At 44.6% G+C, this 15,675-nt stretch overlaps 1 protein-coding gene across 3 annotated transcripts in view; it reads right to left on the bottom strand.

Annotated features, from left to right (window-relative positions):
- fancm (FA complementation group M) overlaps positions 1-15,675 on the bottom strand; it is a 176,952-nt gene that overhangs the window by 23,979 nt on the left and 137,298 nt on the right. For all 3 annotated transcript variants that reach the window (XM_072568442.1, XM_072568440.1, XM_072568443.1), the window contains one exon: positions 409-512. In XM_072568442.1, coding sequence (XP_072424543.1) covers positions 409-512 — 104 coding nt within the window. The remainder of the gene's footprint in view (positions 1-408; positions 513-15,675) is intronic.

The following is a 15,675-nucleotide window of genomic DNA, read 5'->3' as shown; positions in this document are numbered from 1 at the left end:
TGCGTTGCCTGCAGAGGTGGTAGAGGCAGGCATGGTAGATTCATTTAAGGTGCGTCTGGACAGATGCAGAGGGATACAGATGCTTAGGAATTGAATGATAAGTTAAGTTTAGACAGTGGATTTGGATTGGCTCAGGCTTGGAGGGCCAAAGGGCCTGTTCCTGGGATGTAAAGATTTTTGTTCTTTGATACAGTTTGTAAATATTGCATATTTACTGACACATAGGGAAACACACACATGACCATTAGTGTGAATAACCTTGGGTTAATGAAATCAGAAAGACATTTTGTAGGACTTTTAATATAGCATAATGTCCATGAAGTCCCTGTAAATTTACATAAAGTAAAATTTCAAACCAGATGGAAAAACAAGATATGATTTAACAAAATCTAAACAGATAGATCTTACCTGTGAAAATATGGTCATTTCATTTTTACTAAAGACCATTTTTTTCTTATTGTAGATATTAGGGCTACGGACAGACTTCAGATAAATTTCTTGCATGTCACTGTCTGGAGAAAAATTACAAAGAGATCATTAGACTTTAACATAATAAAGGTGTTAATGGCTTTCGTTCAAGCACCAACTTATAAAATTAACTAGCTGTATAATTTGGAAAATTCAAATGTTATGAATATCAAAGCAAGGACACAAATTACCAAAACGCATAGTGGAACATCAGTTTCTCCAAAGTAAACCTTATCTTAATTTGATTAGAAGCTGATTTTACACATTTCACATCAGAATTGTCAGTCAGTCTGGATCCAGTAAGACTGTTAATAATGATATCGCGGACAAATATAAAGAGAGACTTCACAATGGATTTTAAATGCAAATACTTGGCTCCAAAAATAAATAAGGTAAAAACAATGACTGCAGATGCTGAAAATCAAATACTGGATTAGTGGTGCTGGAAGAGCACAGCAGTTCAGGCAGCATCCAACGAGCAGCGAAATCAACGTTTCGGGCAAAAGCCCTTCATCAGGAATAAAGGCAGTGAGCCTGAAGCATGGAGAGATAAGCTAGAGGAGGGTGGGGGTGGGGAGAGAGTAGCATAGAGTACAATGGGTGAGTGGGGGAGGAGATGAAGGTGATAGGTCAAGGAGGAGACGGTGGAGTGGATAGGTGGAAAAGAAGATAGGCAGGTCGGACAAGTCAAGGAGACAGTAACTGAGCTGGAAGTTTGAAACTAGGATGAGGTGGGGGAAGGGGAAATGAGGAAGCTGTTGAAGTCCACATTGATGCCCTGGGGTTGGAGTGTTCCGAGGCGGAAGATGAGGCGTTCCTCCTCCAGGCGTCTGGTGGTGAGGGAGCGGCGGTGAAGGAGGCCCAGGACCTCCATGTCCTTGGCAGAGTGGGAGGGGGAGTTGAAATGTTGGGCCACGGGGCGGTTTGGTTGATTGGTGCGGGTGTCTCGGAGATGTTCCCTAAAGCGCTCTGCTAGGAGGCGCCTAGTCTCCCCAATGTAGAGGAGACCACAATCGGGAGCAACGGATACAATAAATGATATTGGTGGATGTGCAGGTGAAACTTTGATGGATGTGGAAGGCTCCTTTAGGGCCTTGGATAGAGGTGAGGGAGGAGGTGTGGGCACAGGTTTTACAGTTCCTGCGGTGGCAGGGGAAAGTGCCAGAATGGGAGGGTGGGTCGTAGGGGGGTGTGGACCTGACCAGGTAGTCACGGAGGGAACGGTCTTTGCGGAAGGCGGAAAGGGGTGGGGAGGGAAATATATCCCTGGTGGTGGGGTCTTTTTGGAGGTGGCGGAAATGTCGGTGGATGATTTGGTTGATGCGAAGGTTTGTAGGGTGGAAGGTGAGCACCAGGGGCGTTCTGTCCTTGTTACGGTTGGAGGGGTGGGGTCTGAGGGCGGAGGTGCGGGATGTGGACGAGATGCTTTGGAGGGCATCTTTAACCACGTGGGAAGGGAAATTGCGGTCTCTAAAGAAGGAGGCCATCTGGTGTGTCCTATGGTGGAACTGGTCCTCCTGGGAGCAGATACGGCGGAGGCGGAGAAATTGGGAATACGGGATGGCATTTTTGCAAGAGATAGGGTGGGAAGAGGTGTAATCCAGGTAGCTATGGGAGTCAGTGGGTTTGTAAAAAATGTCAGTGTCAAGTCGGTCGTCACTAATGGAGATGGAGAGGTCCAGGAAGGGGAGCGAGGTGTCAGAGATAGTCCAGGTAAATTTAAGGTCAGGGTGGAATGTGTTGGTGAAGTTGATGAATTGCTCAACCTCCTCGCGGGAGCACGAGGTGGCGCCAATGCAGTCATCAATGTAGCGGAGGAAGAGGTGGGGAGTGGTGCCGGTGTAATTACGGAAGATCAACTGTTCGACATAGCCAACAAAGAGACAGGCATAGCTGGGGCCCATACGTGTGCCCATGGCTACGCCTTTGGTCTGGAGGAAGTGGGAGGATTCAAAGGAGAAATTGTTAAGGGTGAGGACCAGTTCGGCCAAACGAATGAGAGTGTCAGTGGAAGGGTACTGTTGGGGACGTCTGGAGAGGAAAAAACGGAGGGCTTGGAGGCCCTGGTCATGGCGAATGGAGGTGTAGAGGGATTGGATATCCATGGTGAAGATAAGACGTTGGGGGCCAGGGAAACGGAAGTCTTGGAGGAGGTGGAGGGCGTGGGTGGTGTCTCGAACGTATGTGGGGAGTTCCTGGACTAGGGGGGATAGGACAGTGTCAAGGTAGGTAGAGATGAGTTCAGTGGGGCAGGAGCATGCTGAGACAATGGGTCGGCCAGGGTGGTCAGGCTTGTAGATCTTGGGAAGGAGGTAGAACCGGGCAGTGCGGGGTTCCCGGACTATGAGGTTGGAAGCTGTGGGTGGGAGATCTCCTGAGGTGATGAGGTTCTGTATGGTCTGGGAGATGATGGTTTCGTGATGGGGGGTGGGGTCATGGTCGAGGGAGCAGTAGGAAGAGGTGTCCTCGAGTTGGCGTTTGGCTTCAGCGGTGTAGAGGTCAGTGCGCCAGACTACCACTGCGCCCCCTTTATCCGCTGGCTTGATGGTGAGGTTGGGATTGGAGCAGAGGGATTGGAGGGCTGCGCGTTGTGAGGGTGAGAGGTTGGAGTGGGGGAGGGGGGACGACAGGTTGAGGCGGTTAATGTCCCGGCGGTAGTTGGAAATGAAGAGGTCGAGGGCAGGTAATAGGGGGGAATCTTCTGGAATCTGAGGACGAACGATCAGTCCTCAGCAAAGAACTCACCTTCATCCCCCTCCGTCCACGCATCAATGAATTTAATACACGACGTGACATCGAACAATTCTTCCGTCGCCTCCGCCTCAGAGCGTACTTTCACAATCAGGACTCCCGCCCACCTTCCGAGGACCCCTTCGCCCACCTCCAACACACTGCATCCACCTGGACACCCCGTGCTGGCCTATTACCTGCCCTCGACCTCTTCATTTCCAACTGCTGCCGGGACATTAACCGCCTCAACCTGTCGTCCCCCCTCCCCCACTCCAACCTCTCACCCTCACAACGCGCAGCCCTCCAATCCCTCTGCTCCAATCCCAACCTCACCATCAAGCCAGCGGATAAAGGGGGCGCAGTGGTAGTCTGGCGCACTGACCTCTACACCGCTGAAGCCAAACGCCAACTCGAGGACACCTCTTCCGACTGCTCCCTCGACCATGACCCCACCCCCCCATCACGAAACCATCATCTCCCAGACCATACAGAACCTCATCACCTCAGGAGATCTCCCACCCACAGCTTCCAACCTCATAGTCCAGGAACCCCGCACTGCCCGGTTCTACCTCCTTCCCAAGATCTACAAGCCTGACCACCCTGGCCGACCCATTGTCTCAGCATGCTCCTGCCCCACTGAACTCATCTCTACCTACCTTGACACTGTCCTATCCCCCCTAGTCCAGGAACTCCCCACATACATTCGAGACACCACCCACGCCCTCCACCTCCTCCAAGACTTCCGTTTCCCTGGCCCCCAACGCCTTATCTTCACCATGGATATCCGATCCCTCTACACCTCCATTCGCAATGATCTGGGCCTCCAAGCCCTCCGTTTTTTTCCTCTCCAGACGTCCCCAACAGTATCCTTCCACTGACACTCTCATTCGTCTGGCCAAACTGGTCCTCACCCTTAACAATTTCTCCTTTGAATCCTCCCACTTCCTCCAGACCAAAGGCGTAGCCATGGGCACACATATGGGCCCCAGCTATGCCTGTCTCTTTGTTGGCTATGTAGAACAGTTGATCTTCCATAATTACACCGGCACCACTCCCCACCTCTTCCTCCGCTACATTGATGACTGCATTGGCGCCACCTCGTGCTCCCGCGAGGAGGTTGAGCAATTCATCAACTTCACCAACACATTCCACCCTGACCTTAAATTTACCTGGACTATCTCTGACACCTCGCTCCCCTTCCTGGACCTCTCCATCTCCATTAGTGACGACCGACTTGACACTGACATTTTTTACAAACCCACTGACTCCCATAGCTACCTGGATTACACCTCTTCCCACCCTATCTCTTGCAAAAATGCCATCCCGTATTCCCAATTTCTCCGCCTCCGCCGTATCTGCTCCCAGGAGGACCAGTTCCACCATAGGACACACCAGATGGCCTCCTTCTTTAGAGACCGCAATTTCCCTTCCCACGTGGTTAAAGATGCCCTCCAAAGCATCTCGTCCACATCCCGCACCTCCGCCCTCAGACCCCACCCCTCCAACCGTAACAAGGACAGAACGCCCCTGGTGCTCACCTTCCACCCTACAAACCTTCGCATCAACCAAATCATCCACCGACATTTCCGCCACCTCCAAAAAGACCCCACCACCAGGGATATATTTCCCTCCCCACCCCTTTCCGCCTTCCGCAAAGACCGTTCCCTCCGTGACTACCTGGTCAGGTCCACACCCCCCTACGACCCACCCTCCCATTCTGGCACTTTCCCCTGCCACCGCAGGAACTGTAAAACCTGTGCCCACACCTCCTCCCTCACCTCTATCCAAAGCCCTAAAGGAGCCTTCCACATCCATCAAAGTTTCACCTGCACATCCACCAATATCATTTATTGTATCCGTTGCTCCCGATGTGGTCTCCTCTACATTGGGGAGACTGGGCGCCTCCTAGCAGAGTGCTTTAGGGAACATCTCCGAGACACCCGCACCAATTAACCAAACCGCCCCGTGGCCCAACATTTCAACTCCCCCTCCCACTCTGCCAAGGACATGGAGGTCCTGGGCCTCCTTCACCGCCGCTCCCTCACCACCAGACGCCTGGAGGAGGAACGCCTCATCTTCCGCCTCGGAACACTCCAACCCCAGGGCATCAATGTGGACTTCAACAGCTTCCTCATTTCCCCTTCCCCCACCTCATCCTAGTTTCAAACTTCCAGCTCAGTTACTGTCTCCTTGACTTGTCCGACCTGCCTATCTTCTTTTCCACCTATCCACTCCACCGTCTCCTCCTTGACCTATCACCGTCATCTCCTCCCCCACTCACCCATTGTACTCTATGCTACTCTCTCCCCACCCCCACCCTCCTCTAGCTTATCTCTCCATGCTTCAGGCTCACTGCCTTTATTCCTGATGAAGGGCTTTTGCCCGAAACGTTGATTTCGCTGCTCGTTGGATGCTGCCTGAACTGCTGTGCTCTTCCAGCACCACTAATCCAGTATCCAAAAATAAATAACCTATGAACGAAATCATTTCTCAGAAGTAACAGTGTTGAATTCCTCAATTTTGCCAATGGTTTAATAGCAGATCAAAACAAGTCAGCTTCCCCTCCTCTGCCAACAGTTTGGATTGCCATTAAACTTTACAATGCATGTTAATTAATGCTGTCAATAGTACTTCACTTCAATGTGGTCCCAAATAATAAGACCATCATTGTAAATGAATATTATACACATCTTATTTAAAGGCTCCAATATTAAAACAATATAGAAAAGAATCATGGAAAATATAGCGCAGGAGTCAGCAATTTGTTCCATCAAGTCTGCACTGATACTTGCAAAGTTCCAACGAAATACTGTATGCTCTTATATTGGGGCATATTATCAAGGAACAAGAGAGGATCAATTATCAGCTGAGCTAGCTCTGCCATTTAATAAGAACATGAATTACTCTGATTGTCACTTCAAATTCTCCATATGTCAGCCTACCCAATAAGAATATATCTATGTTGGCCTTAAAAACATTCATGCTCTCCGTTTCCATCACCTTTTCAGAAAGAGTTCCAAAGACTCACGATTGATCGAAAAAAGTATTTTGCAATATTTTTGTTTTAAATTGGTGACCTCTTATTTTAAAAGGAAAGGAAACTGCTCAAGATTTAAGGTTTCAATAAAATATTCTTTTCTTCTAAATTCAGCTTATACAAGCCTATCTTATCCAACCACAGTTTCTATGTTTCCTTGCTAAACATCCTGCCTAGTCTAGATATAAAACTAGTCAACTTTCTCTGAACTGCTTCAAACTCATTCACATCCTTACTTAAATAAGGACGGCCAATACTGTTCACAGGTCTCTATGTCTCACTCATGTCCTTCATAACTGAAACATAACTTTTTACTTAATTTTCCTTACTATGAACCTATTCACATTATCCAGTTCAGCACTCATCCCCTCTTTATGGCCCTTATTTAAAATTTAAAACAAATAGTCTCAGACCAACTTTCCCTTCCCTCAAACAGGTTATAAAATCCAATCATAGTACATTCACTATTTCTTAAGTGTGCCTTCCCTATGAAATCATTCATTAATGCTACCTCTTTGCACTATGTAAAGTCTACTCTTGGGTCAGCACCAGAATGTAGTGTGCAAAGAAACTATCCCAAAAACTTTTTAAAGTTCCTTATCTATGCTACTTTTGCCAATCTGTCATTTCTATTCTACATGCCGGTCAAAAACTCACTAAGAATAATAACATTCTATTAGCTTTCTTATTAACTTGCTGTACCCACATATTAATGTTAGCCTAACTGATTACCTGCTGCATCGATGTGCTAACTTTCTGTATTTCGTGTACAAATATAGTCTCCTTGTGATGCAAATTTCTGCAATTTTTCTGTATTTCAATAATTTGTTCTCCCTTCCAAAATGAACTTTACATTCTTCTCCCCCCCACAAACATTATACTCCAAATAATCTACTTATGTGCCTTTCCACTTATTTTTACACCACCTGCAAATTTGGCCTCAGTACATTTATTTCTTTTCACCAAGTTATTAACATGTGCGTATTTAATATATATTATTGTAAACAGCTGCGGTCCAACTTTGCTTGATACTATTAAAGACAAAGTAACCTACTTGATTGGCACATCAACAAACAACCATTCCCTCCAACCATGAACTATCTAGAAGATGCACTGCAAAAATTCACCAAAGATCATTAGACTGTACCTTTCAAAACCACAACCATGTTGAAGGATAAGGGCAGAAGAAAATGGGAACAGCACCACCTACAAATTCTCCTCCAAGCCACTCACCATCCTGACTTGGAAATATAGGAGAAAGAGAGGGTTGCAGATGCTGGAGATCAGAGTCGAGAGTGTGGTGCTGGAAAAGCACAGCTGGTCAGGCAGCATCCGAGGAGGAGAGTTGACGTTTCGAGCATGAGCCCTTCATCAGGAATCGTGATGAGCTCTTCATCAGGACCGGAGACTCTTTTGACTTAGAAATATGTCAGCATTGCTTTCATGTCACTGTGTGGAAACTCTAGAATTCTCTCCCTAACAACATTAGGCTCTACTTGCAGGACTTGGACCACAGTGTGCAAGAAGGCAGCTCACCAACAACTTATGAACAGCAACTAGGGATGAGCAATAAATGATAGCTGGACAGCGAGGCCCACATCCTATGAGTGAATTTCAAAAAGAAAATCAATGTTTGGACCATGACTATTCACAATATAAATTCATTATTTAAATGATGGAACTTTGTGTGATATCTCCAAGTTTGCAGATAACACAAAATGGACAGGAGGGTGAACTGTGAAGAGAATGGAAAGATGCTTCAGAATGTTTTGGACAAGTTGAGGGAGTGGCAGGTAAAGTATAACTTCCTTAAAATTCATTCAAATGATGTGAGCATCGCTGGCTAGGCCAGTATTTATTTCCCATCCGTTTTTGTTAAAAGTCAGCCATATTGTTATGCGCCTGGAGTCATATGTGAGCTAGACCAGTTAAGGATGGCAGATTTCCTTCCCTAAAAGGACATTAGTGAATCAGATGAATTTTTTTCCTTACAAGTGACAATGGCATCATGGTCACCATTAGATTCTTAATTCCAGATTTTTTTAAAAATTGAATTCACATTCCACTATCAATCATGGCAGGTTTTGAACCCAAGTCCCCAAATCATTTCCTGCATTTCTGGATTAATAGTCTAGTGACAATACCAAAAGTTCATCACCTCCCCTAAAGTGAAAGATACAAGCAAGAGAGTGAAGGAAACAAAGACAAAACAGCAACGTTATCCATATTGGCAACAAAAAAAAAGGGGAAGGTAGATTATTATTTGAATTGCAGTAGATTGGGAAAGGAGAGAGGTACATTGAGGCCAGGGTGTCCTTTAACACCGGTTAATGAAAGTAAGCATGCAGGTGCTGTAGGCAGTGGAGAAAGCAAATGGAAACTTAGCCTTCAAAGAGAGGATTAAAGTATATGAACACAGATGTCTTGCTTCAACTGTCCAAGCCTTGGAGAGAACATATCCGGAATAAAATTCATGACTGCGAAAGAAAATTATTAAGACCAAAACATTGAATGATTTCAACAAGTTTCTTGGGGCTAAAGGGATCGAAGGGTGGAGGGAGAAAGTGGGAACAGGACATTGAGCTGGATGATTGGCCATGATCATATTGAATGGTGGAGCAGGTTCAAAAGGATCAAATGGACTATTCCTGCTCCTATTTTCTGTGTTTTTATGTCTCGTAAGTGACTTCTTGCCTTCATTCTCATCCTCACCCAAACTGTTTTTTATATCTTGGTTTCCTGAACTTAGGTCATCCCTTTCTATTATGCTAATATCATGATTCACTAATAGAGGCACTCCACCCTACTTCTCTTACCTTCCTGCCCTTCTGAAATACCATTCAAAATTCAGCTTCTAGTTCATGTCACCTTGCAATGGCGACCAGAATGTACAGATTTATTTCTACTAGCACTCTCATTTCATCTTTTTGATTTGAATGCTACCTGCATTCAGATACAAACTCCCAGTTTTATCCCTTTATTCTTTTTACAGCTTTCTGTTAGTTTACTCTTAAATCTGTATGTCCTATCCATTCCTATCATGGTTTATTAATAATTTCCCAAATTAATTTTTTTTTGTTTTGACTCTATTCTCTAATTTACCATCACCTTCCTTAGTTTGATCCCTATTGTTTAGTTTCAAATACTCTCAACTATCTTAGCTGTGCAGCTTGCAAGAACACTGGCCCCAGCATGGTTCAGGTGGCAACTATCCTGTTGTACATTGTCACTGCTAACAACTGAAACCATTTTTTAAAAAAGTCAGTCTTTGAGCCATATACGCCTCTCTCTCTAATTTCATTTTTTGTGTGCTAATTTTCACCAAGTTCAACAATCCATAACCTTTGAAGTTGTAAGTCTTTATTTCACACCTTGATCTTCATACTGGCTATGCATACCCTCCATGCACTGCCTATGGCATTGGTATTGAATTGCCGAGGAAGATTGGTCTTTTCCCCGCAACCCCCCCCCCCCCCCCCCCCCCGCAAATTTACCTGCGAACCTGAGCTGATGTCCCAAAAACTAGCATCAGGCAAGAAACATAGCTGTGCATCAGAGAACAGTGTGAATTTCTCTGACCATATTGTGTACTACTACTACATTCCTATATTATGCTCATCACCTGCAGCCTGCAATTTTACCCAGTCATTTTTAAAAGAACCTCTAGCCTGCTGAACATCTGCACAGCTACAGGTGCCTGCATTCTTGGTCCCCTTACCTATCTCAAAGTCACACTCTTCTGTCAATGAAATACTAACCAAATCAGAGGACCCCAGAGTATGAACACCTCCTAACCTTCCCATGCCCTAATCCTTCGCAGAGTCTGTAGTTCAGCCTGCAGCTCAAACTCAGAGCTGAAGCTACTCAAATTTCAAACCATTACTGCACGTGTTTGCCTGGTATCAAACTAACATCTAGGATCTCCTACATGTTATAGCTGCGACTCATCAGCCATGTGTGTTCTAAATAGATATTTATGTTTTTATATATTTTATTAAACTTAATAGCAATTACACTATGTTGAACTTCAGGAATAGAATAAACCTTAGTCAACTCCCAAATATTCACCCAATAACTTACTACTTCTCAGAGCACAGTAAGGATCAAATCCTGGGGACTGAAAGAATTAAAACAAACCCTGCAAACTTCTCCTTTTAGCAGATATTCAAATTCTTTTTGAAAATTTTTTGTTGAAGCTGTTTACACCATTTTTCTATGTAGGACATTCCAGATTATAGAAGCTCTCAACATTAATTTAAAAATCTGCTTTTGTAAACATGAGATGCTCCATCATTCAATAAGGTCTTCGCTGATCAGTGTGCATTTTTATTTCCATATTCCCCATCTTCTCCCAACATGTTTTGATTCCCTTTCTAATAAGGACATTCCTGTGCCTTAAACTGTTGAACCAACACACTTCCACAGTCTTCTGAGCCAACATTCCAAGTTTCACAAACAAGAGAAAACATTTCTCCTCATTTCTGGCATAGAAGGACAGCTATATTTGAAATCTGCCTGTTGCCACCATCGCTATTTCAAGATGAACCATCATTTCCACATTCAACTTATCTAGACTGTTCAAGATCTTGTATACTTCAATCAAGTCACCCCTTAGTCTTCAAACCTCCAAAGAAAATAAGCCCTTTTTTTCCAGTCTTACTCAATAAGACAACTCATTCCAGGTGTCACTCCAATAAACCCCCTCTGAATTGCCCTAACCCATTTATATCCTTACCAAACAAGGAGAACAAAACAGCATTTAGTATTTATGATGTGGTCTCACCAATATCTTGTAAAACATCCAGGCCAGGATTTTCTGCCAATTATCTTAACTCTGTGCCTTCTGATTACTAACCCTTGCACTTGTAGATACAGTCTTGCCCCATTTACCCTATCAAATGTCAACCTAACAACCACTGTCCTCCCACTTTTCCCAAGTGGCTTCTCCAAATATTCCATGAAGAAAAAAATCTTACTCCAATTCTTGCTGAAAACCAAAACTTACAAGGAAAATCTGTTAAGTAAATTCACTGGGTAGTTACGTTTTATTAAAATAAACCATAATAAATAAAAAGTTTAAATATTAGAAATGGCATTTACTTCTGATTTATTTGTCTTTATGTCAGTTTTCTCTGTTTCTTCCACTTAAGAATATACTGGGGGGAATCCAAGATGTTGGCACCCTGTTAAGGAGCGTGTTTGATGGGCTCTGTGCCGCAACACCGATCCGACAGAGTCAGGGTCCATCCCAAACACTTTACTGTGAGTAAAGGAGCTAGAAACCTGAAAAAAGCTACTTACCTTTGTCCTTGCAGCTGCAGAATGCTGAAGAAAGGAGGAAGCACACCCGGGGCCGGGACCATGGCCCAGCCCTCTGAAGCAGCAGTCTTGCTTACTCACCAGACCAAGGTTGAGGAGCTGGCCAAATCTCGCAAGGCCCTGGGGAGGCAGATCTAGGAAAAAAGTGAGGAGAAGCTGGCTCCTGTATCTGCTATGCTGCAAGACCTCGGAAAAAGGACCAATGAGCTCGAGTACTGGGCTGCAGGGCTAGAGGCAGAGTCTGACTCCTCCAAGAGCCGGATTGAAGCCCTGGAAACACAGGTCCATGGTCTGTTGGTTCTGGTTGACGATCTTGAAAACAGGGGCAGAAGAGAAAGAAGCTGTGTGATGTTGGCATACCAGAGCAGACAGAAGGTGAGCGGCTGGTGGAGTTCAAGAAGTGGTTCTTAGAGTTTCTTGGTGTAGAAGTTGAGAACAGAAGGATACAATTGAAAGAGTCCACCGAATCACAGATCAGCACCCATGCCCTGTCCTGGTGAGGTTTCATCATTATAAAAGCAAGCAGAGGGTCATGGAAGCCTCCAGAGTCCAGTCGAGGGATTCGAGGGTGTTGTTATGTGGCGGCTGCAGGGTCACGGTTTGTCAAGACTTCTAGGCGGCAGTGGTCCGGAAAGATAGGTCCTACGATAGTGTCAAGAGGAGACTGAGAAAGCTTGGGATCCAGTATTTTTTAAGATATCCAGCGATGTTTTGGATCAATCATAATGGATCCATACACTTGTTCAACTCGCCAGAGAAAGCAAAGAACTTTGTGGACGCATTGATTTAAAATCAAACGGCTGAACAGGCATACAGGACAGAGCTGTTCAGGTTTGCTCTTCAGCAAAAAGGACTTGGTGAAGTTCCCTTTCTGGTAATAAGTTTCATGAAATGATGGGATGGATAGAGTATTTATCTTTAATCTCTATGTTAAGGGATGGGTACCATATTTATTTTTAGTTTACTTGTTTATAGTACTAACCTTGCTTTTGGGTGTTTGTCTTTTCTCTACTGGGTGGTCGGTATATGTGGCGCGATCCTACCTGGTAGGAGTTGAGGGCGATTGGGATCGTTAGTAAGGTTGTAGGATGTGTAGGTACCCCTTTGAACAGGGGGAAAATTCCTCCAATCAGTGCCTTTGGGAATTTTTTGTTTTTCTGTTTTTGCTGTACATAGTTTTTGTAAGTTTGCAGATTTGTTGACAGTAGTTATTTTAGTCTGCGTAGTTTTTGGGTTTTGGGAATTCTTTTGCACTAAAGTTCAGAGGTATGTAGTTCAGGTTCTTCCTCTCTGGAGTCTAGATGATGCTATAGAAGGTTATGGCTAAGGATATGTTTGAGTGGTGCACCTGAAATATTAGGGGAAGTCATTCACTTGTAAAGAGGAAGAAAGTACTTTAAAGGGAGAGGGAGGATGTTGCCTTATTACAAGAAACACACTTGGATGATGCACAGCATTTGAAGTTGCAATAAAATGGGTATGACCGGGTTTATTTTTCATCTTTCAGTACGAGAAGCAAAGGGGTGGCCATTTTAGTTAAAAAGAATCTCCTATTTAAGTTATTAGAGTGCATTAAAGACACACAAGGGAGATTTGTAATCCTTAAAGCTTTGATAGATGGGAAAGAATACGAGATCTTAAATGTTTACTGTCCCTCGGCCCACCCCCTTAGTTTCCTGACAGACACACTTTCTGGACTGGTTAACCTTGCATCTTAACATGTCATCGTAGGAGGGGATTTCAATTGTCTCAGATTCCTAAGTAGACAGATTGCCCAAAGGCCCGCCAATATCTTCTTTGTGATCTCAACAACTAAGGGATCTGTGTGCTGAATTGGGTTTGGTAGATGCTTGGAGGCACCTTCACCCTACTGTCAAGGACTTCACATTATGCTTAACCCACGTAAATGCCATGCCAGAATTAATCTTTTTCTAATCCCATAGCACATCTGGCTCAGAGGTGTCATGTACAATTGGCAATATCACTATTTCCAATCACGCCCCAGTGTATTTAATGGTTAAGAGTAAGGATACAGTGCGACTGGATCCATTTGTCCTCAAGGATAGAAAGTTTATTGAATTCTTTTCTTCTGAGTTCAGGGCTTTTTTAGATATTAATTCAAGCTCGACCAGTAGCCCATCCATCATTTGGGAAACAGCTAAAGCCTATGCTAGGGGGTTGGTTATTTCCTATGCAGCCAGTAAGAAGAGACAGATGGGTGTGCAGCAACATTTGCTTGAGGCACGCCTGCAAGTAGCTGAAAAGGCATATTTTGACAGGCCCTCACCGGTTAAACTGCAGAGGATCACGGTGCTTCGGTCTACGCTGAACTCCATGCTCAAGCGGACAGCCAAGAAGGAGCTTACATTTACAAGTCGAAGGCTGTTTGAGCATGGGGATAAACCAGGCAAATACCTAGCATATCTTGCAAGGAAAAAGAGTGTCCCCGAGGCCATTACCTCGATCAGATAGGACACTGGAAATTTAGCCTACGATTTCAAAAGGATTAATGTCGAATTCCAGAAATTTTACTCTGAATTATACCAATCTGAAAACAGAGTGTGGGCTGGTGAGGATGGAGTCTTTTTTTAAAAGAATTTGGACCTTCCAGGAGTGACCCCTGAACAAGAATCTCTCAAGGCCCCATTGTCAGAACAAGAGGCGCAGGAGGCTGTGAGATAGTTCCAGAATGGGTCCTGACGGGCTCCCCACTGAGTTCTATAAGGAATTTATAAGAATATTGTCAGGGCCAATGATTAGTAGGTTTAATGACTCACATTGTCGTGGCCTCCTACCCCATCTCTAAGAAAGGCGAACATCTCTCTCGTTGTTAAAAAAGGGAAGCCTCCAGAGGAATGTGTTTCCTATTGACCCATTTCACTCCTGAATGTCAACTTCAAAATCCTATTCAAGACTCTGGCATTAAGGCTAGAAACTGTACTGCCCTCCACAATTGAGGAGGACCAGATAGGGTTCATAAAAGGTCGCAGATCGACAGATAATGTCAGGAGATTAATTAACATGATCCAAATATGTCAACAGCAATCAGTACAGGGATAGATGATTTCCTTCGATAGGAAAAAGGCATTTGACAGGGTTGTGAGCCATATCGTTTTCATACTTTGAAGTAGTTTGGCCTGGGAGAGACCTTCATCTGGTGGGTGGAGGTTTTGTATAGTGAACCTCTTGCCGCGGTTCTCACCAATGGTGTACGGTCAAGCAATTTTAATATTTGTAGGGGTTGTTGACAGGGCTGTCCCTTGTCACCACTGGTGATCGAACTGCTGGCGGAGGCAATATGCAGGGATTCCAAAATAACCACTCCAGAAGTAGAGACAAAGTCACATAAGATTGCACTGTATGTGGATGACATTCTCGTCTTCTTATCAAACCCAACAGTCTCATTGCCACACCTGAGACAATGCGTCAATCTTCTCGGGTTATAAGATCAATATTGTAAGCAAGAGGCAATGCCCACGGCCATGCCTGATCCTGAGGGTGGATCATGGTTCCCCTTCAGATGGTCGCAAGAGGGCTTTCTCTACAGAGGTATATTTATTACTCCCATTTTTGATCAGCTATTTAAAGCCAATTTTGCCCATTTAATCAACAGAATCAAGCAGGACCTTCGTAGATGGGAGGTACTTCCAATTTCTTGGTTAGGTCGAATGGCCCTCATTAAAATGAACATTCAGCCCTGCCTGTTGTATCCTATGCGAATGCTTCTCTACTTTTTATTAAGCAAATATTTAGAAGACTGAGCGGCTAGTTTAGTTCTTTTATCTGGGATCGTAAGCGGCCCCTAATTAAACTGACTAAATTGCAGTTACCTTACAGACTGGGAGGAGTGGGCCTCAAAACCTAATCTGTTAAACTCATTGCTATCTTACGTGAATGATTGGGCCGGGGGACCCTCACTCACTTTGGTTGGAAATCGAAGCATCTCAGACAAGATGCCCCCTTATTGGCCTTCTGTTCTTAAACAAAATGAGAACAGTTAAGGAATATTGCCATAACCCAATAGTCACCAATACTGTCAAGGCGTGGAGGGCAATGCATCAGGGTGAGGGCAATATTGCCAAAACATCATTTTTGACACCATAGTTGATATGCTGGGCTTT

This window comes from Chiloscyllium punctatum, chromosome 4 (assembly GCF_047496795.1).
Source record: "Chiloscyllium punctatum isolate Juve2018m chromosome 4, sChiPun1.3, whole genome shotgun sequence".
Lineage (NCBI taxonomy): Eukaryota > Metazoa > Chordata > Chondrichthyes > Orectolobiformes > Hemiscylliidae > Chiloscyllium > Chiloscyllium punctatum.
The sequence above is the reverse complement of the archived record's forward strand: the minus strand, read 5'-3'. Positions and strand labels throughout refer to the sequence as shown.